Source organism: Physcomitrium patens, chromosome 4, assembly GCF_059467195.1.
Source record: "Physcomitrium patens ecotype Gransden chromosome 4, ASM5946719v1, whole genome shotgun sequence".
In the NCBI taxonomy this organism is placed as follows: Eukaryota; Viridiplantae; Streptophyta; class Bryopsida; order Funariales; family Funariaceae; genus Physcomitrium; species Physcomitrium patens.
This window is the reverse complement of record NC_143413.1, coordinates 14429144-14455510: the sequence shown is the minus strand read 5'-3', so window position 1 is coordinate 14455510 and position 26367 is coordinate 14429144. Positions and strand designations below refer to the sequence as shown.

Sequence of the window (26367 nt, the reverse complement as noted above, 5' to 3'; positions counted from 1 at the left end):
GCATATCGTTTACATCTACTAGAGTCAATAAAAATCCATCCAATATTCCACGTATCTCTTCTTGAACCATACAAGACAGTGGACATACCAAGAAGACGACAAGCTCCACCTCCTCCTATAGAAGTGGACAATAAGGAAGAGTTTGAAGTAGAAGAAGTCTTAGATTCAAGCCGGTGCCGAAATAAATTAGAATATCTTGTCTATTGGCATGGATATGGTATTAGTGAATGTACATGGGAGCCAATAAAGAATCTTGTAAATGCAGCAAAGGCGATGGAGGCTTTTCATCGACGACATCCATCAAAATCAAGATGAAAATCTTTTTTATAAAAGAAACAACATCTAGGCAAGATAACATTATACTTTCAATTCTTGTTCTTAGCTTCTTTGTACTAGTGATACTCAGGAGATGGAGAACCAACAACCAGCAGATTCGACTCAAGAGCCTTCATTTGCTGACCTGCCGGACGAGAGATTACGATTGTCACAACCTTCAAGACCACGTAATCGAGATAAAGATCTTCAAGAATGACATGTTCTTTCTCGAATAGATGGCGAGATACAACGCGTTTGGTATCACGATTTGGGAAGGGACTTCCGATGTTTGGTGATTGTGCTAGAGGTAGGAATAACTCCTGATGGTGTTCTAAATATTCTATTCGAAGGAAGTTATGAAGGCCTCAACAATGATCAAATAACTGGGTGGTCTTCCCGCCCTGGTATGGGACACTACCGATGGTTGAGAGGTCCTATCAATCATCTTCGAAGAAAACAAAGATCAGAGAATGTGGCGAATATAATTCGTCAAATCATAGATTTCCTCAACATATGATGACTGCTCCTCGTCGAACTCGTCCCTAGAAGTGGAGGTAATATCACGGACATAATCATGTAAGCCGGTAATTACATATACAAATAGGTAGAAGTAAATAAAAGTAGGTAAAAGTAAGTTAATTCTATAGTATTTAATATGAAAGCTTCCTAGAAGCTTCATAGATGTTGCTTTGACTTCATAGGTGTCTTTAATTGACCTTTTGGATTAGAAACATGGTCAACAAGTTAGCCATGTGCCACACATGTTGTTAGCTTGAAGATCCAGCTAACTATGTGGCCCACACGTAGCAAAACTTGCCTTGTAAGTCAAGGCATGTGTTCTACAAAGTCAATACATATTGGAGGTCCTATAGAACGTCGCCACGTAGTCCCTAGTTAGATAGTATATATAGAGACAAGAGTGAAGGCTTCTTCACTCTTGTCAACTCCTTTCTTGCTTCCAGTCTAGTTTCAAGGGTCTCTAATTTTCTTGTCTTTTGGCAATAGCCATTCCAGTTTCTCTTTCAATACACATACTTGTTTATTTATATTTTGTTACCTTTCTTTGAGTGAAGGCTCACTTGTCTGAATTTTTTTTTTATCGAGTTCTTGTCCTTGACAGGTGGATATAAAGCTTTCTTTAGCTTTTCATCCTCAAACTGATGGACAAACAAAATGGGTAAATCAAGTTTTGGAGCAATATTTGAGATGTACCATCAATTATTATCAAGATGATTGGACAACTCTTTTACCATTGGTAGAGTTTGCATATAATAATTTGGTACATTCTTCCACTCAACAAACACCATTCTTTACCAATTATGGTTATCATCCATATCTTGATACTTTTGACTTTTCAAAAGTTGATAATCCTATGGCAGAATATTTAGCAAATCGCTTATCAAAGCTATATACAACAATGAAGATACAATTAAAAGAAGCTCAAGAATGTCAAAAGATTAATGTGGGTGCCTATCGTAAGGAGCAACCACAATATAATATGGGTGACAAGCTATGGTTACTTCGTCATAATATCAAGACTACTCGTCCTTGTCATAAATTAGATTATCGTAGGTTGGGACCTTTTTCATATTTGAGAATAAATCAATCTTGTTGCGTATCAATTATATCTATCGGAATCTATGAAGATCCACCCTGTATTTCACGTGTCTCTTTTTGAGCCATATAAGACAGTGAATATCTTGGGAAGAAGATAAATACCACCTCCTCTTTTAGAAGTGGATAATAACCAAGAGTTTGAGGTGGAAGAAGTTTTAGACTCAAGGTGGCACCAAAATAGGTTGGAATATCTTGTTCATTGGCGCGGATATGATATTAGTGAACACACATAGGAGCCATCAAAGAATCTTACAAATGCAGCAAAGAAAGTTGAAGTTTTTAATCAATGACATCCATCAAAACCAAGATGAAGAATAACAAATCTTTGCTATAAAAGAAACAAGATCAAAAAAAAATAACATTCTACTTTCTATCTTTCATTGTAGCTTCTGTGTATTTGTGATGAGATGGATGACCAACAACAAGCAAATTCAACTCAAGAGCTTTCATTTGCGGACTTACTTGATGAGATATTGCGATTGTCACAACCTTTAAGATGACGGAATTGAAATGAAGATCCTCCAGAACGACATGTCCTTCCTCGAATAAATGGCGAGATATAATGTGTTTGGTATCACGACCTTGGAAGACACTCTCCATATTTAGAGATTTTATTAGAAGTAAGAACAACTCTTGATGGTGTTCCAAATATTTTATTTGAAGGAAGTTATGAAGGCCTCAACAATGATCAAATAACAGGGTAGTCTTCTCACCTTAGTATGAGACACTATAGATGGTTGAGAGGACCTATCAACCATCTTTGAAGACAGCAAAGATCGGAGTATGTAGCAATTATAATTTTCCGTATCTTGAACTTCCTCAACATATGAAGACCGCTCCTCATAGAACTCATCCGTAGAAGGAAGGAGTAATGCCACGGAGATATATATTTACTTTAATAGTTACTTATATGATTAACTAGAAGTAGGTAAATATAGAATAATTTCATAAAGTCTTCTAGAAGAGCTTCCAAGAAGCTTTATAGATGCAGTTTTGACTTTAGATATATTTGTAGGTTAGAAACTTGGCCAAAAAGCTAACCATGTATTGGTAGCTTATAGAACAAGTTATCTTCGTGTAGTAGCTTCTGAAACAAGCCAACTATGTGGTTAGCAAAGTCAACACATGTTGAAGGTCCTATAGGACATCGTCACGTAGCTCTTAGTTAGATAGTATATATGGAGGCAAGAGTGAAGCCTTCTTCACTCTTATCAATGCCTTTCTAGTCTTAGTCTTGTTTCAAGACTTTCTAATTTTCTTGTTTTCGGCAATAGCCATTTTAGTTAATATTATATCACCTTTTGAGTGACTTTATAGTTCTCTTTAGTGACAGAAGAATGTATTGAGGATTCTCTTTCTTTGAGATTCATGTCCTTGACACTTAGATACAAATATCTCTAACAATAATATAAAATTATTTCCAACATATTAGATTATTGAACAGGCATTTGACGTTGTAGAAATCGAGAATGAAGAAACAATCAAAGAGGAGTTGGTGGACATAATTTGGGATCTTCTATTATGGAATCCTATATCAATTAAAAACGTGCTCAACCCAATTGAAGAAATTGTGGGCATATTAAGCTAGAAGATCATGAAATTCTTGCTCTTGTTCAATATCAATAAATAGAAGAAGATAAAGGTGCTAACAACACCCTCAATGAAGACTATGCATTAATGTTGTTCACATATTCAAAGCAGTTGTGGAGCCTTTCATGGTTATCTCCATGTTAGATATTGGAGATGTAAGTGAATATGCTACCTATAAGATCCTTTGTAACATTCATATGAAAGCCCTCCAATAGAACACGCTAGATTCCTAGCTAAGCAAGATTTCCTACTATTTACACCTTCCACAAAGTTATAGCTTTCTATTTTTTCCTTCCCTAATCATAACTAATAACTTACAATAATTATAACTTAACCATATTGTAACTAGGTCGGTTCTTCAATTTTTCAAAACTTATTAGAGGTTATAACATACTAGGAGATAACTTATATTAGATAGTATTGCATATATATATATATATATATATATAAAAATTAAACTAAAAGTAAAAGAAGAGGAACAAACGCCCAGAAATGAGATTTGGGATATAGTGGAACAAGGCGGATTCACAACAGCCCACTTTCACGAAATCAATGAAACCCTAAAATCCCAAAACCAATCAGGATCGAAGGCTTGCATTGCAATGCAGGATCGCAGAGATTCATCGAAGCATGTTTAGTTCCGCCGAGTCGCAATCGCAGCTGCAAAGCTCACCGAAACTTAATGATCAAAACGATGTGAGAGGATTCGAAGCATGTGCCGACACTGCACAGAAATCCAGCGTCGCCGTTGCAGCTGAACTCCGAACGCACAACGTTGATGATCGAGGGAGCAATCGGCCAACTGCACCTGGTACATCCTCGGCAAAGAGCAAGCTCCATACAAGGACCTTCAAAAATGGAGCTCCCATGTTGCGCACAAGCTCAAAGAATGGCAACGCAAATGTGAGATCCGTCTCTTTTCGGACGTGTATAATCTAGAATAGTGCCTCTACTTCGCGACGAAGTCCGTGACTTGAGCTTTGACGAGGCTTTCGATGACGATGAATGTGCGTTGCGTTAGGAAGCGTTAAGGGAAGTGGGTTTGGTAGAGAGGTGTGTCAGCTGGATGGCAACGTTGTGCGCAATGGCCTCTTCGACGATTTGAATGAATGCGTGGATTGAAATTTAGTTCTAGAACAATGTCGGTAGATTTCAGTGTCAGGGTCTGGAATGGGTCTGTGTTAGCACTAGCGAACTGTTATCAGGTAGTAAGATCGCTGGTCTCAAACCAATGTAATCTTTGCGTCTGGATGGATCCAATATTAACCAGTGTTGCGGAATCGAGCAAAGAAATCCAACATCGTACTTAGCGGTGTCGTGGGTCCAATGTCGATCAGCAAAGCACTGAAGGAAAGCTGTGAACAATCTATTGTACAATCAAAAGCAACATGCAACAATTGGGATCTACAGAAGTTTCAAAAGGCACCTTTCGCGCAAGCATCAGTTGGAGATCCCCACATGGTGCTTGAACCTTGCGGTTCTCATTGAGTACTTTTGTTTCTTCCTCTGGCACAACTGGAGAGTGGCACATGCGCAGTACTGGTTTCCTTTTGTTTCGAGGCATTGATCTAGATCATTCATGAACTTGAATCAGTCTCCCTGTCAGCATCTATGTTACGTTACCACTCATCATTCAGTAGCTTGTGGGACAGCGACTCTTTCAGCTTTCTAATACATGAGATTAGATTTAAATTAAACAGTTCGAAGCTTTGTTTGGTCCATGCATAACGCTTTTCCAACATCAAGTCAGTCATAGAAAAACACGAAAATAAAATGATTCCAAATTCTTGATTTTACCCAAAAGTTAAAGATGATTACAACTGTTCTTCTCATCTTGCAATCAGTAAAAGTAGGCTACTGAATGCTACAAAAAGCTCAAGAGTGGTAAACAGCTTCAAAGTAGCGCGACACTCTATGTCAGAATTAGTTTCATGTAAGAGAGAAATCGAAGGACACAAAGATTGATGCATCTTGATAAGATTTAGCTTCTGTCTTTGCTTCCTTTCTTTCTTTGCTTTCTTTCTTTCTCTTGCGGGTGAGGAATGTTTCGCAAAACTTCTTCTGCATCACAACATGCGGTGTAGCTGAACCCATGACAGACTTCCCTTCAACAACAGAATTAAGACCCTTTCATGAGGTCATGCGTCATTGTAGCGGTCAGTTTGTCCTTGGTATGTGCGCACGAGTACTCCTTCATAGGACAACTAGGAATTGAGCTCAGAGAGAGGAAAATCATGAGGATTAAAGTGGGACATCGACAGTCACAGTCCTCTGATTGCCCATCTTTCTGGACACTCAAGCTAGCATCATATGCCCTTTTTCGTCTTGTTTCCCTCTTTCTTCTTCTTGTACTTTTCAAGCAGACTAGCCGATTGAGCAGATCTTATATTAACACACATTCGGAGGAAGGTCAGAATTCCAGACTCCTAAATAAGTCCTCCTTCGAACCTCCTTCTTTATGGCTTTGAGGTTGGTATCGTTTCATTAGACCTCCGCATCGCACAGCACCATCTATTGTCTGACGCAAGTCGGGTGGCACACTTATATCACAATCATGCCATATCGTCAGAAGAAGTTCAAAAAAGCTGTATGTTGAGTATAATGGTGAATCAAAAGACAGTTAAATTTTATCTCTGTTTATGAGATGCTGAGAGATCAGTGTTAACGTTTAAGAAGAAGAAGAAGAAAAAGCTCCGACCTTGTCCATACTTATGTGACATTGATCCCTATGTCAGAGGGTGAAGGGCAACTTCCGGCTGCTTTTGAATGGGAATGTTCACTCAGTTGAATGGGAGAGTCGAGCCCCATTTAGTGGACTATTTCAATGTGTCACAATTGGGTCTGAAACGCCACAGTGTGAAATGGCCTGCAAGCTCGCTTGCACTGTAGACGAAAGAGACTTGAGGAGTGACTCGGTTGCGACTGCAGAGGCCTGAAGGGTGATTATTTCGCTTGGTGTGTAGATCCAACGAAGAGCTCATGTGTTGGAATTTTAAATAATATTACTTCTCTTATTCATTTTCTCTTGCTTTTGTCACCTCATCCGCGACGGGTGTTCAAGAACTATGGGAGCTTGCCGTGCTGCCTTTCATGTCTCACCCCGTTGTGCTATGCAGATTGTGGATCTTGATTCACCTAGGAATTGCAATACATTCGTGTTGGTTTCTACCTGCGGGACTTGGGCAGTTGATATGTTGAGAGTGAGTTTCTTTTTGGATGTTCAGAACGACATTAATGAGTTGCATTTCGTGATTGATGGATGCCAGTTGCTTTGTTTGTCGCTCTACCCTGGGGCGTCACGGCACCCGGCCGACGCTGTGTTCGCATTTCCTTTGGAGTTTCGGAGCTCTCGTGTGGTTTCAGACGACTTGACATCGCAAGGTCCTACTCTACCATACTTTATTGCAAGCTACGTTTTTCACGTTCCATCCTCACAGCGTGTGATTTGGTTGGGTCCGCGCAGCATTGGAGCGATTTTTGGAACGCTTCCAGAATTCTTATTGTTTAAAAAACCTGACTGAGCAGTTGATGTGTCCCAAAACAGATGGAGGATAAAAACTTCACATAATTGTACTCATTTTGCTTTAGTGTTTAGATCCTGTTTCTCTTTAGCATCTTGTATTTGTATGCAAGTTAGCGAACAGTTATGTTGGTCTTTACTCTTTTTGAATTGATGATTTCTATAAGTTCACTTTGCGGATGCAAATTTAGAAATCAGATCTAAATTCCACGCGAAAAGTATACATAATAGACGTATTTTTGTACATAATAATCATATTCTAATCATGGATCCGAGCAAGAAGTGTGTGCTTGTTATATTGTTCCTGTGCTGCAACTTCAGCGCAGTATTCTTCATCTGAGAAACTGCTTTTTCTTATGATTTTATTGGCTCGCTTTAGCTCGTTAAATCGTTATCATCACCAATTTCTCGGTTTTCGAAGGCATCTGTATTTAAGCTCACGAGGAACTCAAATTCTGGGATAAAAGAAAAGACTCCTGTAAATCTAAGATTTCCGCTACGTTTTCTGATTTAAATGGACACTTTTGTGCAGTTTGAAGAACATTCTTGACGGCTTTTTAGAGGGCGAACTCCTTTGAAGAAAGTTTGTTTAAAATGAAAACGAGGACTTGAGGATTTTGGAGATAAATTTAATACATTTTTTGAACATGGCACCTTCGATACAAGACAATTTCCCTTCAACACCTGGCAAGGTCAGCACTCTTGTGAATTTTGTGAAGGAATAAACTTAAATTTTCCAAGGGGGAAGGGACTAGTCAAATATATAACGTAGCCCAACGATTTGAGAGGTAGATGTGAGACAACAAGAAACTGTGTTTAGCCAAAGGGGGAAATTCGCATTAATCCATGTAATAGCAGTTCTTAAAGACTCTGGTGGTATGTGCAATCTCGTAATATAGTGACACACTCCACAGAAATCATGTCGTGTCTGAGAATTTTTTTAAGCAAAGAACATGATGGCTGGAATTTTTCATTCCTATTCTCCTGGAACCAGCATACTTGCTTTAAATGAATGATTCGCCATTTCCATCCACAAATGCCAGCTATTGCCTTTTGCTGAAGTGAAGGGGGGATGCGAAGTTAATAGATGTATTAGGTGATTCCTGAATATTTTGAAGCTCCAGGTGTTAAATTGGTTTTATTTCATGTTCAGTGATCGAAGCACCTCTGAATTGTGCCGTTCCAACATGGGTCAGACTCTTAAAGATAGTCTAAGACAGTTTATTGTTCTCATTTGTCTGAAGAAATGAATCAAAAATCAACTGAGTTGGTGATGGTATACCCTGCAGGTTAAAATGGAGCGCAGCAACTACTTTGGGTGGGCAGCAAATCGCTGGTACACAACCGCATCAGCAAAACTTTTTTTCTTCTCAGTTTTCCTCCTGACCATCACGATCATTATCTCCTTCCGAACTTCTGAAAATGGTGCGGTAGGCGGATACGTTAGGGCGACATACACTAGTTTTAACGGTGGCTCGATCAGCCCAGCTTTTAAGAGCGACCACGCCTGGGACCAGAAAGTAACACAGTCTTGCATCCGAAAGCGAGTGAATGGGTTAGTTGTCCTTGTGACTGGAGCAGCAGGTTTTGTTGGCAGTCATGTTTCGCTTGTTTTGAAGAAACGTGGAGATGGTCATGTTGGAATTGATAACTTCAATGATTACTATGAAGTCTCTCTAAAAAGAGCTCGGCAGCAGATGTTGCTTAAGCAAAGTATCTTTGTGATTGAGGATGACATCAATAACGCCTCTCTCTTGAAACATCTATTTGATATGATCCAATTTACTCACGTTATGCATCTAGCAGCGCAGGCTGGTGTGCGATATGCTATGCAAAACCCAATGTCGTACATTCACAGTAACATCGCTGGATTGAGGCTTGCAAGGATGCTATTCCTCAGCCAGCGGTTGTGTGGGCGTCATCGAGCTCAGTCTACGGACTAAACTCAAAGGTCCTGCAGCTGCTTCCATCATGTTTCTGTTGATTTTCAATAGAATTTCTTAATTGTAAGCTTTAAGTTTACACAATGCTATTGACTTATTTTCCTTCTGACACTCCGATTGTGCACATGTTTTGGATTCATATTTTAGGTTCCTTTTTCGGAGTCTGACCGGACAGATCAACCCGCCAGTCTCTATGCTGCTACGAAGAAAGCTGGAGAAGAAGTCGCTCACACTTATAACCATATCTATGGACTTTCAATCACAGGTCTCCGGTTCTTCACAGTGTATGGTCCTTGGGGCCGACCCGATATGGCTTATTTTTCTTTCACTAGGGACATTCTCACGGGGAAAGCAATCAACATATACAAGGGTAAACATGACCGGGATCTGGCGCGGGATTTCACTTTCATTGACGACATTGTTAAGGGATGTGTTGCATCACTAGACACTTCAGGCAGTAGCACTGGAAGAAGGGGCAAAAAGAGGGGCTCCGCGCCGTTCCGCTCTTTCAACCTCGGTAACACTTCTCCAGTCACTGTGCCAAGCCTGGTTGAATGCCTTGAAAGGCACCTCCAGGTGAACGCCACGAAGAAATTCATTAAGGTGCCTCAAAACGGTGACGTTCCCTTCACACACGCCAACGTCTCCCTAGCTCAATCCGAGCTGGGCTACAAACCAACAACCGACTTGGACACAGGTCTCAAGAAATTCGTGAACTGGTACACCAAGTACTACGCTGTGCCATCGGCTAAAACGAGAATGCTGTAACTTACGGCAAAAAGACGCACTTGCAAGCGCATCGACGGCGTCTACCTCAACACACAACCCCCCTCCTGAAACATCTGCAAAATGAAGAAATGAATCAGAGCAGCAGGGAAGGACAATCCACAGAAACTTGCAATCCGAGACACGGAAGGAAGATGACTGCAACCATGGCCGTCTAGGAGCTATTGCTTGCGAGTTCACAAGGCCCTGAGCACCTCAACACATGAATCTGCGTTGTGTGTGTAGTGGATCTGAACCAGCATGGCGATCAAAACATGACGGCGGTGGACTGATCAACACAACCCACAAGTCTGACGACCGTGGTCTGAATCTCACAGAGCATTGTATGGTAAGTTTAGGCCAAAGTTATGCTTTTTATTTTGTTTCTTTGTTTTTTTGTTTTTCGGTTCCGAAGTAGCTCCAATTTTCGGTATGGATTTGCATTGCATCTTCTTTCCAGGCTCAGCCACTGTCTAGGTTATGGTCCCAAGTGAGAGAGGTATAGCGTAGAGGGAGCTGCTTGTTTCTACAGGAAATAAAAACTAAAAATGAAAAATAAAATAAAATAAATCATGCCAGTATGTGCTCAATCTTGCAACTAAAGATTATTCAGTCTCCATCTGGGTTTCAGTCTCTTTGGTTTGCTTCAGCTTTTCAGCATTCAAGCTATCATGGGCTGGCTTGGAATGGCCACTGTATATTTGAAAGACTTACTTTGTCTCTGGTTAAGATGAGGCTATTTGGGGCTGAAGATGTGATGGGGAAAGACTTATTTTTGAAAACCTATGTTTGAAAAATATTGAACTGAGTGAATGATCTATACGGCTGCATTAATTATTCTTGTGATTGTTGTTGAGTAACGTTTTATGACAAAGTGTCAAATCAAAATCAACATTACAATAGTTTTTAAAAAAATTAAAACTAGGAAAAGATCTGATTTTGTTGAAAATTTTGAACTTTTATGATTTACAAGTAGAAATGGCATGCTGAGTTTTTTCTAGTAAATTGTGTCATTGTTCGAAGGCGTATTCGTTTTTTATTTTATTTTTCATGAAGTTTATAATTAGTTTGTAAAAAACATTATTCTTAGATACAATATCTTATAAAATAAAATCAAGCGTTATTTTATCAAGTGAAGATACTACAAAAGTCAAATAAAATTTGTATAATTTATTGCAAGTGATATATTTTTCTAATAATTCAAAATAGAAATTTAACTACTGCACAAAGAAGATTTCAAAAAACAAATCTGTAATAGATTAAGAGTTGCTATTAATAACTTTTGAGGATGTCTGAAATCAGATTTTTTGAATACTTATATCAAATTATGTACATCCATTTACTCTACTTAATACCTTTTTATTTACTATAATGTATAATTAGAATTCTATTCTGGCAGTATTAAACACATTCCATTTAAACCTCTGATTTAATTTCGTTTTACACCTACAAAAGATCAACTAATCCAGAAATATCTCTGTTTTACTATGCCCAATTCGAACAATTACTGTTTCTACCTACAATGTATAACCCGTTTTCATTTAAATAGATCAAATGATAAAAATAAAATAGAAATTTTCCAACTTAAATAATTACATTGTAAAAAACATTTGTTTTGTCAATCTTTGTACCAATTTTCTGTTTATCACGTGTGTTAAGATAAATATTAACTAAATACGTTGAAATGTAAATTTCCAGTTGAATTTGAGAGAGAAGAAGATCAGGAAGACAGGTAATCTTTCAAACAATAATCTTCAACACGCTTTTAAAAACATTGACATCAATATTCAACACTAAGTAAAAAGCATGGTAACACACTTCTTTTGGAGTTGCATGTAAGTGAACCTACATGAACATATGAAAAACTCAATTTTTGGCATTCGTAACATTTTTATGCATTAGTTTTATGTACATGAATTCACAATTGTGCGCAATTTAAAAATTTTAAAAATCGTATTTTCAATATATATAATGATCATTTTTTTTTTAAACTTTAAAATGTTTAATGTTATTCTCCATGAACTTCTATTTGAAAAATTATACAATTGGAGCTTCAATTGTATTACACAAAATAAAAGTAAAAAATTATTACGAATGAATTTTAATTTAGTTCATATATTTTTCTTAATTTACTTTCGATTCATAAAAATATGATAAATTAATTACGGCAAGTCTCTCTCAGGAAGTGAAAAAGTGACGAGCATCGATGTACAGATACAATTCCAAGTTAGAACTGTCGTGGAAGTCTCGTCGGATGAAGAGATAATATGGATGGATGAGTTCATTAGTCTTAATGGATGAATAATTCAAACAGTGTTTTCTCGTGCCCTATAATTCAAACACACCAGTTGAGTTGAGAAGGGGAAGAGAGCCATGCACCATGAAGTTTGCTTGGATCATTCATGCTTATGGAGCGCCGAGGGAGGGCCAGATCTCGTACTACTTCCCTCCTCGCGGACTTCAGCCTGTTCCTCTCCGAATGATCGCTGGAATATGACGGCTGGGGGAATGAAGCGCTGCTGTCGAAGAATTGGCAAGGACTGCAACCACGAAGACGAAGAAGAAGAAGACGAATAGCATATGGCGCAAATTTGCATGTGTCCCCTCGGCACTTCACTCGATACTAGGGACACGATGCGTTAAAATGTTAACATGCAGGGATTGTGGAAGAGTTACTGTCATTGCTCATGGTGATTCAATGAATTGTATCTCATCTTGAGGAAAATTGATCCGAGGCATTTCGGTAGGAATTTGTCGAAATTTGACGAAGAGCGGGAATGGCGGAATCACGTGAGTTTCGGATGATGCTCGAGGCGAAAGAGCGCGAGCTCATCGCTCTCTGCGACCAGCAGATTCAATCCCTACAAGGCCAGGTTAGGTTTTGTTCCTGTTTCGCCACAGTCGCTTCCAGATCTACCATTGCGGGAGAGAATTGTCTAAGTCTCACGACGTTTTAAAACTCGGAAACGTCTGCATGATTGAGTTCTCAACCATTCATGTTTTTTGTTTTGTTTCTTTATTGATCTGCTAGTAGCCACATTCCAATCCTTTTGCTCTCGTTAGTTGTGTTTTAAATACGACAATTGCCCTAGTTTTTCATGCTGTGATCGTCGCTCGCGTTGGTGTATGAGTAGGGCACTGTCGATTCACTGTAGAACTGAAACGAAGACCTTATTCAAAATTTTGGCAATTTTATATACTGTTGAGAACCAGATGTTACTGTATTTAGTTGCTAATGTTGGTATTTTTAGAAACCAGGTTAGCGAAAAAGAGAATGCGGTGGCTGAGTTGAGGGATCAAATCTCCCAGTTACAAGATGACTTTAAAGTGAGGTTCTGTTTCTGAAAAAATATTGCTCTGTGTTGTCTGGACCGTCGGAAATTGCCATTATATTGTGTTAGAGTTTTCCAAACTTGCCCACCATCTCATTCATCACTTGTAACCAGTACACGATGAATACAAGTGGAGAAATTTATAATTGCTGCTAACGAGCGCTGTCACTGAAGGAATTCTTGCTTTGAGTAACAGACAGGGAAATTTTTAGCTCTCTTTCATGTTTTTCTCAACGTCCGCAATCGCCTCTCTCTGCGTAACCTGTCATCCAGCTTTCGAAAAATTGGAAAGTAAAAATTAGAAAGATAGTTTCATAAGTTAGTCGAAGAAAGTATGGGCAGAGAACGTCACACTGGGCTCATGTTCGCCAAAATAACCATTCTCACGGTTGATTTGTACCCTGAATATGGCAGTATAATCTTGCTTTGCTGGATGCGCGGGATGCAGAGCTGGCGCAATATGACGTTTCGAGTGCTGCTCTCGAGGTAAATCCGTCACGTCAATGGTCTTGAGTGTAGGGAATCTGTGCCGATTGGAAACCTAAATCGACAAACATTGACGTGTAAGATAACTGAAGAAACATCGCTTCATTGAAATCAAACAACGTGAAATATTTCTCCTGCCTTTAACACAATCACGTTGTCAGGAATCCAACTGAGGTCAAAAGTCTAATTTTCTGTACTAAATAGAAGCCAGAATTATGTAAATTTTTGAAATCATAAGATACAAATATAGGCGGCTAACTGACTACACAACCGATGGCTTAATAAGCTTCATGATATTGTCATTTACAGTTGTGTCTTCATTGATCTTACAGATCATTTCCAAGGTGAAGGCACTAGGTCTAGTTCGAATTTCCACGTATTGATTCATTTGCGAATGTGTACAATTAATAATAGATTTCTTCATAGAAGGTCTGAGCGATGTTCTCTGTGATTTTGTTAGTAAAGGTAGCACTCCTTGTTTCTACAGGCATCTGTGGCGGAGAGCGAGGAGAGAGTTAAGGCAGCTCGCAAGGCTCTTGCAGATGCTCAGACACTCAGAGTTCAGGTCTTGATTTTGAAGTTCACTGTCGCTTGGTCGGTAGAAATATTTCCTCGAGCAATTTCATCCTTGTAATGGTTGCCGAGATTCATGTTGGTCTTCGTCAATTTTTCAGGAGAAAGCGAGGGCAGAGGATTTGGAGTATATAAGCCAGCAGAAAATTTCAGACTTAGAAAAACAGGTTGGTTCTGGGTTATCATTTCCTGGACTTGATTATAATCCTTGTAGCCACCGCGGCAGTGTTATCTACGATGAGGTAATATGACTATCTCTTTCTCAACATGAAAAAAACATACTCATGGCGTCCAAAAATTTATGACATTGAATGAGACCACATCACCTCCGAGGATACCACAGGCAGTAGAATGTGACGAAATGCGGTAGTCTTGCTCACCGTGATAAGCAAATTGGACTTATCCTTAGTTTTGTATCCACCAAAAAGTCTAAAGATAAGTTTCTCGTTACATAAGCAGTCTCTTGTGATGCAGATAGAAGGTCTGCAAAGATTTAAAGAGGAGCTACAAGCTAAATCTCAACAAGAAATAGAGTCCATTAAAACTGGTACAAAGTTCGGAAATAACTTTAATTTTAAGAGTATCTTTATGCTATCGATCGTACTTGTAAGGTCGGCACTGCACTGTGTGTTAAGGTTTAACACAGAAAACAGTTCTAATCATTGCTTTAAGGTGATGTTACTCGAATGCTGCCAAAGAGATGTTTGAGTAATTGAACAACTGAGAAACTCAATCTTTCTCTGCGTTCTATCTTTTCCTCCAATTTCAATTATGATAAGGTGCCAGTATGTATTACAAAATGAATACAATCGAAAATTGATTTTTCTGTGTAGAGTTGAAGGATCTTCTAACGGAAAAATTGGAGTCAGAGGAAGAGCATAAGAAGGAACTGGACAAGGCAACAAAAAAGTGGAAAGAGAAAGTAGCTAAGGCTGAGGTGGTAGCTTTTAAATCCCCGTGTGGTGGAATTGCGTAGTAGACTTATAAGAATCTAGTCGCTTAACAAAGCTCTTCATCATGATGTAATATGTGTGAAATTGTGAAACCTGGAGTTGTCGAGATGTTGAGTCTCTACGTGTGCAGGCCCGTTTTTCGGAGAGTGAGGACGATCTCAAGTCTGCTAATAGGAGAATTGAAGCTACTGACGAGACGTGCAAAAATCTTGTATGTCCCGAGCCTTCTCTTTATCTGCTTCTATGTCTGCGATAAAGCAGAAATTTCAGCTACTCTCATATGTGAATTGCACACATTGGAACCGACCTGGTTAACTCAAAAGGAGCCGACTTCTGCTGTGACTGCAGAAGAAGGACCTTGAAGCTGTTCGCTTAAGTCACAAGGAAGATGTTGATGCTGCTTCTCGGCGAGAAAAGGAGCACAGTATAAAGGTGAGAACTTTTTGAATCTTGCATCCAAGGAGATAACCACGGGAATGAATTGCGCATGTATTCAGATTTTGGAGGCATATCTATGCCACTTTATCACGTCATACACATGTTTCATTTTTTGCAGGAGGAAGAGCTATCATCGATCATCGATAAACAAGCTAAAGAGATTCAGGTCTGACATGTGCCTTTTTTTTAGTGTTTTAGTGGTAAATTAGTCATGTAAGTTCTCTCTTCTCTGACAGTATGCTTTCTGAATCATCCCACACTTATTCTGATGTAGCGTTAGAGGTGTCGTGGACCTTAGATTAGGGACTTTGAAGTAGTCAAAAATAGTTGATTTGAACATCACAGAACCTGAGTTGCTTATTTCTGAGCCGAAGTTATTACTAATCAACAGCTACGCTAGAGGCAATCTGCTAAACTTAATCTGTAACTGAACTCTAACGTCGTACAGGCACTAGATAAACAGCTACATCAACTAAGAGAAAACAAGGATGCTAACGTGCAAGCAGGCGATCCCAGCGGCAATCTCAAGGAGCAACTGATAGAATTGAAAGCTCACCACAATGCAACCGTGGACTTATTTGTTAGTCTTCAATACCTTTAACTGTAGTAACTGCAGTTACTACCGTTGGGATTATTATGCATGAAGCAATTGCTTAGATGGGATCCATTAGCAGCGTGATGTGCAAATCTGGCCGCAATGCTCAGGTTTATTTTAACACAATCATTAAGTGTTGCATATAAAATATTTCGACCTGAAACATTGGAGTCTTACGTAAGCTTATCGTTTTATTGGTGTTTTAAAAAACCTATTAAAATGGAATTTGCAGAAAGGGGAAATCGATTCCCTCAGTAACAAATTAGAGGGTGCTGCTAGTCAGGTATTTGGTGAATTGTGCTTACTTCACAACCCAGAGTTTAACGCCCCCGAATCATTGTTTTGAGTAAAATTTTAATGTCAAGATTTATTGATAATTGCATCTTTCTTTGCATTCTCCGAGTGCAGTAATGAGCATAAACTCTCACTTTTTTACGCTGCTCTGTGTGCAGTATGAGAGTCCTAGTTAAACATTTTTGGAAGCGTTGACATAATTACAAAAATACTCATAACACGGTTGACAGACGCGGGCCTTAGAGGGTGAGATAATACGAATACGAAAGGAGCTGGAAGAGAAGGCGCAAGAGCACAAAGAATTGGACGAGAAACATATTATACTCTATAGTAGCTACCACGATCTTCAGGTATGTTTCGAGAGCACTTGAATGATTGAAAGCAGTTGCGTCGATGTTTTTGCACGGCAATAAACGGGTTCTTCCATTCTTGTTTTCTGTACTTTTACATCAGTCTATTTGATCTTAAACCGTGATGATGCGCTGATGTAGGCTGCTTTGCCCTAGGAAACCTATTTTCTCTCCCACCCTAATCCTTTTAGAGTGTAGCATTTGAACCAGTTCGATAAATCTATGAAAACATCTTGACAAGTGATTTTTTAGCGCAAAAACTTTTCTTTTCTTTCTCAGAAGAAGCTGTTAGAAAAGAGTCGACCACTGGAAGGAGTATTACCTCAGGGACTGGTAACTTCTCTTCCTTTCTATTGTTGCTGTCACCTTTTGACCTTAATTTCCACATTTATAATATACTTTTTTTTTACATAAAAACATTTTATGTTAGTTCTCAAAACGATTAATTGTGCCATTCCTTATCAAAAGCTTTGATACTTGTGAACTTTTGGGATAACGTAGTACGTCACAATTTGTCACAGAGAATGTTGTATCTGGAATGTCACCTCCCATAACTTGTTCAGAATTCATAACATAATACACCAATGAGTTTCAGTTAGTTCCAGATTTTCATTCATGTCTTTACAGGATCTCCCTGAGAAAGGCAGCGGTGGATCCAGCTCCTATCCGGCTGCATCGCCGCTCATGTCCCCTGGATTGTCTCGTGAGGATGGTAAACATCACTTTCTCGCTGAAACATCGCATGTCTCACATTTGTAGGCGAAACAGATATTTCACAACAGTCGAGAGCACAAGTATACTTTTATGTTGAGGTTTTCTTGCAAATTAAGGATACTCATTGAATACGACACTGTTACAGTCATCGAAAATACACTATTGAAGAAATACTGTTCTTTTGAAGCACTTTTTTAAGACCAGGCTGAACTTCGTGGGTTGATTATTCAGTGATTAGGATAAATCAAGGAAAGTTGGAAGCTGAGAACAGCCAGCTACGAGCTCGATGTGAAGAACTTGCTCTACAGAATGACCGTATACGTGACGTCGTGGGTTAGTAAGATTGATGATAAGAGCTTGACTTTCGCACTTGCTGGCTTATGACGTCCACGGCCTTTGAAAATCGCTTAAATTCGCGGAATTGGAATGGAAAATTTACCACTTCAAACGTGACATGGCTGTTGACCATCTCACATACTTGAATCTAATAAAGAGGATGAACTTCATACTCCTGAGTGGATTCAGGAACTATGCGCATGGAAATGGAGGCTCTGCAGAACCAAACCAAGAGTCTATCTATCACTCCACCCTCTAGCCCTATCAAAAAGGTTGTGCCATTTTCTTTTTTATTAATTTAATTTAAGTCAAAGTTGTCTCAAGATAATGTTAATTTTGACTTCAGGTTTTTACATGTATTCTGCGCTAGCTCGTCATGTGTAACATTCAGTTCGGTAAAAGGACCATTCAGGAAAAATATTCCACGATTTTTCTTCTACCACAGTTGAATTTGCAATTCAACTTAGTTCTCCACCTTTTAGGTGCAAGGTTATAGATCATAATGAAACTGTCGCGTTACCTTGATATTTCGATTGTGATTAAAAGTGTATGATGTACCTTAGATGATGTACAGATGGAATTGGTCTTCAAGATAAAGCTCAAGCATTTCGTTGTATTGAATATGGAGCTGCGTCTGCAGCGTATTTCAGACATGTACGTGACCTGACTATTAAGACCTTTGGTGACACTTGATGAGCAGCGTTCAGGGATCGAAGATGTAAAAGAAGAAGTAAAATACTTGAAATCTCTAGTTCAGACAATGTCCAACGATATAGGCGATATACGAGGAAGATCACCTACTGTTCATTGTCGAAGGTCGTCAGAGAGACGCTCGACCTCACTGAAGAGATCAGGTGTGTCACCTATTCGTCGGCCGAAATCATCTACGAAATTGCGATCCCACTCTTGGTCTCGATCATCAATATCACCCAGTCATGGTGTGAGACCGGACAGGTAAATAGTGTCGAGTTTAATGATTATTACTTACAAGATTGGAGTCAAATGAGGAATCTTTATACATAGACAGACCAGTTATTGTTTTGCAATTGAAGTGTATTCTGAGAAGTTTTTCTACGGCTCTCTGAAATTTCTTGTCAAAACAGTTATCCTTCAAGCTGCATAGAAGTCTTCCGGCTTGCTAGTACTATCGACCTACATCTTTCAGGGTTTGCTGAGGATGCAAACTAGATCGGAAGCTCCATGCAATTTGAGTCCGGAACAGATTAGAGAATCCGAGGATCTCAGTATGAAAAAAGTTATTATATGTGTAATTGTTTCTCTGTATCTGACCGAGAAATACTGTCTAGAGAATTTTTCTGTCGTCTCTTTCAGAAAAAATGGAGGATCTTTAGTCTTTTCAATATAGAAATCAGTCTAATGTATGAGGCTTTTCGTGGAGGCTAATCCCAGCTTCTGTGTCTCTTACAAAGATAAAGCGACCTTGGTCATCAAATATTCTGTTTTCAAGGGAGGGTTCAAAAGATATTGTGTAGGTAAGTAACAAAAGGCAATACTGGTGAGGGTTTTGCAGTCCCAATTTTTCTCCAGCAGGAGAGACAGTAGACAAGGTATCGGAAGTGGACTCTCTGAACGCAAGTCTTCGTGCCCAGCTGGAGGCCGTCAAAACAGACATGTCTCGCATCATTAAAGAGCGAGACCTTCTGATGGAGCTCAGCAATGGCCTCCGAGCCGATCTCAGTAGGTTCGTCCATGCTTCCTTTTATGTCTTTGACATGGTATTCTACATCATCAAATTTCGACCAGCTGATAAATTCGACTATTTACATGTCTCCATGACTAATTAATTTAAAATCAAACCTCACTATATTCGGGTATCGACTGAAAAGATCTTCTAAAAAGTTGATGGAGCACGGAGTTCGAATCTCAACTACTTTGGTTTTTATTTCCTTCGTGTCGAACGCCATTTGAAACTGTAGTAGTTTGATGACAACACGGCGTTACTTCTGCGAGCAGGATTGTGCTTTCTTCGGGAACTGGAGAATTTGCACACAATTCCTCTTTTGGCTACAGTACTGTTCCCCCAAGTCTAATTGCTCAGGTACACTTTATCATCTGTACGATACCTCTTCCATAGTGGTTCATTTCATGTGGAGGACTAAGAATATTAGAACATTATATTCAATGCATGATGGTTGACGTTACCTTTTTGATGAAGCAGTAAATTTCATGCTGTTGAATTCGCCGATTGAAATGTTTTAGAACATAGAGCTCGTCATCGTTTTGAAAATATATCACTCGTCTCCTCTCTCGCGAAAATGCATGAATTTATCAATCCTGAAATCATACTTTTCAAAGAGGAACACATTGAAAAGCTTGAAGACCGTCAGGCGTACATGAAGATGAGAATATGTGATACAGGCCTGTTGGATGATTCTCCGATTGTAGCAATTGAAATCAGAAAAGAGCCGTGATGAGTTTTTAGTTACCTGGTGCCTTTGCTAATAAAGAATCAGCTGAGATTATCTCTTGTGGAGAAAAAGTGCTGAGCAGCTTTGCCTTTTTTATTAGATACGGAGAGGATCACCATGATTTATCTGCCTTTTTCTACAACGCAATTTATTTCAGTTGTTTTACCACACTCTTGTGCAATTGCAGCAGGAATTTGAATCGGACACGATTCCAAGAAATGAAACATTGATAACAAGCATGAGCAACCAACTCGATGTTACACATCCAATACGTCCACGGACAACTTCGCCTAGCACAACTAGGTTCAGAAACAATGCGAAAGCTCAAATATCGAGCTCAAAGCAATGGGGCTTTGGCGTTAGCCACGGTATGCGTCATTTCCATGGACTCAAAAAAAACTAAAAACCCTTGTGAGGAAGACCTCCCATCACATGTTTCTGATGTAAGAAAGCCTATATATTGTCCTAATTATCAGTTGCAAAATCATGGAACATAACCATATGAGTAATCATTTTTATTCCCCACTGACTATGAACTGATTTGGATGTTCTTTCTGTAATCCTTCGAGAGAGAGAATCACTCTCTATTGACCTGTTAAGATTTCCCCTCATCATAAACCGTACAATCAAATTCCATTGTCCTTGTGAAAGCATGAAATATTGAGTTTTTCCATATATATATATATATATATATATATATATATGCACACATAGATATATTTCAAGAGTGGTATATGAATTTCTGTAATTCAGGAGCCACGAGGGAAAAGAGTGAAGCAATGAGTATGCAAATGGAAGGGACATCTTACCTACATGAACGCCCTCAAGGAGTTGATAATGACCCTCTTCACAAGGTCTTACCTGAACCTTCCGTTATAGCCTCTCCACGTCCTTCTCTTCCACAGGAACCGAATGTAATTGCACTATTATAATCCTTTTATTGTAATGCACTTCGGCTATCTGACTGTTGAGGCATATTTTGTGCAGAAGCTCTATGTCAATAACATCCTTACTTGTTCTAAGAAAATGAATTATCTCGTTCTAAAATTTGTCTAATGTAATTCCTTTCTTTTGGATGTGAATCCACTTAAAAGGAATTACCAGATAATCATCTGAAGAACGTAGTTCAATCATCTCCTACAGAATTCATTTTGGAGGGTATCACTGTGGTTGTGAAAGAGACTCGGTAACAAGAAATAGGTGATTGGGTTATCTTGCACTCATTCGTGCAGTTTTAGTCTTTGTCGTGCTTGCACTCTCAGTGATATTCCTTCACGAATGTGCATCAGAAATTACTCTAATCTAGTGATATACCTCTTCTTGCAGGGAACAAATAGTCAGCGAGCTCGGTTCAAAGCAGCAATTAAACGTAAAGAAGAACTCAGTAAACCGAAAGTTAGAAACTGGAATATCAAAGATGACCATCCTCTGAAGGCGTGAGACGTTGGCTTGTCCAACATCCCAGTTTACCCAAAGTCTATTTTTGAATGACCAGCACAAACTGGTCGTCTAGAAAATCTACCCTCAGAAAGAAAGGCTAACCTTTGATTCATTGTTTTTTTCTTCTTTTTTTTCTTCTTTTTTTTAAAATTAAGCGGAATATGGATATGCGTACATTAGAGATACGTATACTGGTTGGGAATAAGTCTGGCGGTTTGACCCTTGTATATTTTGATGTATTTATATACATGATATTCAACAGTATTCTATTTCTTGGAACCAAACCCAAGTGCCACGCTTCTATATTTCTCTCATGCTAGATGTATTTAGACAGTAGCAATGCAATTAGAAAAGATGTAAATTGTGTAATCAGCACTTATCTCAGTGTGGGGATCGTACACACTGATTTTTAGTTGTTTCTAATCAAACCTCTGTAATTCTATGCAGGTTTATGCAAGCGGTATCCGTTCCAACTCTCTATTCCTCGCCTTAACTTGATCTTGTGAAGTGGAGCATTCAGTCATGTTTGTAGGTCAGTGCCATTGTGCCCTTCAACAGACTAAAAGTGTTGCGGTGGATGCACTTCCTTAAGAAACTGGTCCAGTTCACAGCAAAAAGGATCAAGCGTTACATTTCAGTCACATGTGCAGATTAAAACAGCGTTGACATGCATATCCTGCTCAGACATGAAATTGTCCTTTTAATGAGAAATAGTCATGTAGGTCAGTTTTTCGAATACGTAAAATGCGGAAGGTAACGTACATGCAGATCAAATGAGTACCATTCCGTTACGTCTTATGTTATTATTGACGGCAGATTCAATTTTGCGAGACTTGAGCACTTCACAAATTTGACTTACCACGGAATGGAATCAAATAGAAGTGAAGTCTTTCATCAATGGGAGGTTCTTAGAATTTATTTGAATTACATTCGTAGTGTGCAGTTATTATATGACCATTGTCATGTGTCTGTAGTGGTTTCTCTGAAGCTGCCACAACAAACAGGCTGTTGAATTTTGATTACTAGATGACATGGGTGTGGAACTATGGCCTTATCAGTCCCATGCCCACGCGGTCATGAGGTTGCAGGTTGATGAAATGCAGGTATAATATAGCCTGCAAAACAAGTCGCCACATCGACACGAGTCGGTCAATTTGGAATGTTAACAGATGATGCCCATAGGATTGGTGGCAAATCATATTTGATGGTGGAGATGAATACGGTGTTGATATCATGAGAGAATCTCTCACAAATTTTGCCGTTGGAAATGAGACGCGTGCATAGTTTGAACAAGAAGGTAGCGACATGCAAACTCACGAGACTTCCATGCTTGGTGAAAATGTTGCAGATGCAGCCTGCGTTGGAGCGTCAACGGCGCATCACTTGTTCGATGGTAATGGAGATTTGTCACCTTCCACCATTGGCACGTACATAAGTAGGACAAAGCAGATCGGTCAAAGAAAGAACAATTGTTATGATGAGTGAAATTTTTCTGCTACCACTTGAAACAGAAATAGCGATTGCGAGATTTGAAATCTGTGAAGATTTGCGTGTGATATTTCAACAACGTGTTGTCTGATCGAAACAGTGAAGATTTGCATCTCATATCAGCGGCAAGTGGATGTGTGAACTTCCATGTACTGGTCATGGTTTTGAGATTGGCGAACTTGGCCCCGGCTATGGTGCTTGCTTCAACTTCCTTCTAGAGGCGAGTCCACTTAGCTTGAGAGGCATAGCCATGTTAATTACGTCTGAATTGAGGATGATTCCCACCAGTCTCCCTTAAGAATGCTAGTTAACAATCTGCTGCGAAGGACTGTGCCTTAACCAATATTGTATCTCTTTGAGTGCAGCGTTGGTACTGTCCGGTCCATTCAGTATCATCGCATAAAAAGGATCAAAATTGATCCACACAGTGATTGCACGTCAGAAATGTCCTTTAAGAATAATGAATGTCTTTAACGGTTCACCATTGTGATCAGGTATGTCAACAAAACAGCCTGATGAGCTTCTCAGGGGCAACGTAGTGACTGCTTGAGAATTGCAGATTCAACAATCGCTGCTGTTGCTCATCATGACATCTCAGCACGAGGTCCTCCGGAACACGTGAGCGTGACGCTATACATTACCTCCTTGGATGCATATACTTTCCATCTTTCCAGCAGCTGTTTGTTCTCATCATTCAACTTCTGCGCTATGACTGTTTGCTGGACATGCCGATCAATCAGCTATTGTTTCAGGGATCTCGAACTAGGTTACGATCCCCAGTCGCCGGTGATAGTAAACAATGGCCCTCTGTACGCCCGTACCCCAATCATAGCAGCACGCGTTCATACCAGTCCACCTGCAGCAGCTAGGATATCAATCTCTGGTACCTCCTGTGCAAACACACCTCTCGTGCTTGCTTCGCGTTACAAGTTGTACTACAAACTTCCTAGAAAAATCTATTTCCCATCTGACACAAATGGATCTTCGCAGCAGGAGAGACCATCAGCGTGCTGCGATGTATAGATACAAAGCTCCGACAACCGCAATAGTTCGGAGTCCATTCAATGCACCGATGATGTGATTGGGTCAGAAAAAAAGACCCTGAGTCCCCCCCCTGCCATGCATCTCTCGATACCATAACATATGGCTGTGCAATGGGACTCCTGACACTGCAATGCATGTATAATCTGATTTCTACTCATGTCTTCCGTTCCGAATTCCACTTATCATGAGAGGGTGGACTCCGAACCATCTCAATCGGCATTTTTTGTCATTTCTCCAAGGAGCTGAAATGGGTGCTCACAATTGAACTTGGATAACAAGCGCTGTCTCTTGACAGAGCAATTCGATGACGCACAGCCACGAATTTAGCAGCCATTACAGATGAAGTTCAGTCTCACGAGCAACAGATGGAAAAATGTGCAAAATATGTCCGACAATGTGAAGCCCAATGCCAACCCAACACTTTTTCGAGGGCTGTTTTTAGGTCTGGATTCGTCAACATGTCCATTTGTGTGTGCATTTTCTCAGCTTCCAGAGACATGTCTGAGAATCCAGATCCCTTTTCATCCCATGTTCCTCTACCTTCCTTGCTGTCTTCTCTGCATCCAAACCAAGTTATTAATAAAGCTCACTTGTTATAATCGTGTATGATGTGTTTTACAATAGTTTATGTTATGAACTTCAGATCTAAAAATCGATTTCTCCAATTTTGTAGCAAATTGAAAGTTTAAAAAAATGAATTGAAGTGTGAAGGTTTGAATGTACAAAACAAGTAAAAACTGATATAATTATATGAATACATGACTAATAACTTTTTTAATTCTTTATAATTTTTTAAGGAACAATTTCAAATATCACAAGCTTTACTATTGTAAATATAGACCTAAGTTTTAAATGTCAATTAAACTAGAGGACATAAGTTATAACTCGTCTGAAAGTAACTAATAATAAAGTGATACTTTAATAACTTTCACTGTGTTAAGATTATAAGCAAGATTTTATTTTTAAAAAAAACACTTTGGAATTTTGGGATTAGTATTCAATTCAGTTCTCAGGAAATTTGTTACCATATTCAGAATTATATCTTAATCATTAATCTTTGATGCTAATACATTCATAATCACCACAATAACAAAATAATTTTACAAGCATGCCTTGCAATGATGCTTATGATATTTTTTTTAAAGATGTGAAACAAACCATAAAGATTGTTTCTTAAAAAAAAAGTTTGATTATAATTTTAAATTTTATATAAATTAGTAGGAACGTTGAAACTCGTTTATATGTTTTTTTCTTTTTTATAGATTATAAAATAAAATAAAATAAAAATGTGATGTAATTATTGGTTATTGATCAAAATATCTTTCAAGGGTTTTTCAAGTACGTTTTACAGTGTTTAATCTACTTCTTAATATGTAATTTTTTTAAATACAAATTATTTTTTAAATAACTGATCTTGAAATTTCATAAGTTTCATGCATGATTTTCAGTTTGAATTTAAAAAAAAAAAATTACATCAATTATTCACGTTTATTTCTAATCTAAATTATCTTAAAAAATAATACAACTTATCTATGTTTAAATACACAATGGTAATGTTTTGTAGAGAATAAAACATTAATTATTTTCATCAATATTCCAACCCACATTGTAAAAACTTAAACATTGATGATCTGTATAAACGAATGTAAAAAGTAAATTTGAGATTGTAATTTTAAAAAGAGACGATGACAATATATTTATTTATTTTTATACAAGTAAAAAATTAATAATAATAATAACAATAATAATGATAGTGAAATTTTACAATAATATCTTTTACAACCAATTGAAAAATTTGCCTGTAATTGCAAATGATAATAAACACTTTCTCTATAAATAAAAAAATTAGAAGAGTATCTATTAAGTTTTTAAAACATTTAAGTAATTTTTAAAAATTCAAGGGTTTCTATTGGAAACTAAAAGATATTGTCTCCGTTTTCGCGTGAGAGGGAGAAATTTTATTTTAAAAATCACTCAATTATTAAACTCGTAATAAAATGGTAAGGCCATTATTGTGAATGATGCCAAACTGCTAAAATCAAGGATGAACAGATGAGAGGAATGGGTAGTGGATTTTCATCCAACCAGCATATAACGCCATCCATATTCATCGCACTAACTTTCATCCAAAAGAAACACCGCAGC

General features: G+C 38.5%; 1 protein-coding gene, 2 long non-coding RNA genes and 1 pseudogene across 28 annotated transcripts; 3 read left to right on the top strand and 1 right to left on the bottom strand.

The window, feature by feature from the left end:
* The first annotated feature begins 6488 nt into the window (after nucleotides 1-6488).
* LOC112281130 (UDP-glucuronate 4-epimerase 1-like) lies at nucleotides 6489-10459 on the top strand (annotated as a pseudogene). Its single transcript, XR_016502681.1, has 4 exons — nucleotides 6489-6903; nucleotides 7575-7734; nucleotides 8332-8993; nucleotides 9133-10459. The product of XR_016502681.1 is annotated as a UDP-glucuronate 4-epimerase 1-like (transcript).
* A 1622-nt stretch (nucleotides 10460-12081) lies between these two features.
* On the top strand, nucleotides 12082-21954 carry LOC112281517 (uncharacterized). Of its 15 annotated transcripts, none has more exons than XR_012217369.2 (24): nucleotides 12083-12628; nucleotides 13014-13077; nucleotides 13497-13568; nucleotides 14056-14133; nucleotides 14243-14383; nucleotides 14616-14688; nucleotides 14975-15078; nucleotides 15225-15305; nucleotides 15443-15526; nucleotides 15651-15698; nucleotides 15981-16112; nucleotides 16360-16410; nucleotides 16652-16771; nucleotides 17051-17104; nucleotides 17399-17483; nucleotides 17717-17818; nucleotides 18011-18093; nucleotides 18522-18775; nucleotides 19353-19523; nucleotides 19796-19880; nucleotides 20438-20618; nucleotides 21004-21104; nucleotides 21355-21450; nucleotides 21577-21668. XR_012217369.2 is itself a non-coding variant. In XM_090249916.1 (24 exons), exons 1-23 carry the CDS (start codon nucleotides 12528-12530, stop codon nucleotides 21424-21426), a joined length of 2298 nt encoding a protein of 765 aa, XP_090106042.1. In that variant the 5' UTR covers nucleotides 12083-12527; the 3' UTR covers nucleotides 21427-21450; nucleotides 21577-21954. The 15 variants fall into 15 exon arrangements, 13 of the variants coding, with proteins under 13 accessions (XP_090106043.1, XP_090106042.1, XP_073389579.1 ...); XR_012217368.2 differs by having other exon boundaries at nucleotides 21004-21164; XM_090249916.1 differs by having other exon boundaries at nucleotides 21394-21450; nucleotides 21577-21954.
* LOC141045309 (uncharacterized) lies at nucleotides 19374-20242 on the bottom strand. The gene is made up of 2 exons (XR_012217370.1): nucleotides 19985-20242; nucleotides 19374-19562 (listed from the first exon to the last, which is right to left on the bottom strand). It is a non-coding gene; the product is annotated as an uncharacterized LOC141045309 (long non-coding RNA).
* On the top strand, nucleotides 21732-24821 carry LOC149989412 (uncharacterized). 11 transcript variants are annotated; one of them, XR_016502676.1, is made up of 7 exons: nucleotides 22087-22222; nucleotides 22779-22793; nucleotides 23039-23083; nucleotides 23302-23398; nucleotides 23673-23796; nucleotides 23931-24061; nucleotides 24169-24821. It is a non-coding gene; the product is annotated as an uncharacterized LOC149989412 (long non-coding RNA). The 11 variants fall into 11 exon arrangements; XR_016502677.1 differs by having other exon boundaries at nucleotides 23919-24061; XR_016502678.1 differs by having other exon boundaries at nucleotides 22084-22222; nucleotides 22665-22793; nucleotides 23279-23398; nucleotides 23673-24061.
* Nucleotides 24822-26367: the final 1546 nt, after the last annotated feature.

Excerpts from the sequence above, each read along its gene's own strand:
- LOC112281517 (XM_073533475.2), top strand. The coding sequence starts at position 12,528 with ATGGCGGAATCACGTGAGTTTCGGATGATGCTCGAGGCGAAAGAGCGC. Across the intron at positions 17,484-17,716 it reads TGGATTGTCTCGTGAGGATG|TGATTAGGATAAATCAAGGA; the intron begins GTAAACATCACT and ends TTGATTATTCAG. Across the intron at positions 21,105-21,576 it reads ATAATGACCCTCTTCACAAG|GGAACAAATAGTCAGCGAGC; the intron begins GTCTTACCTGAA and ends CTCTTCTTGCAG.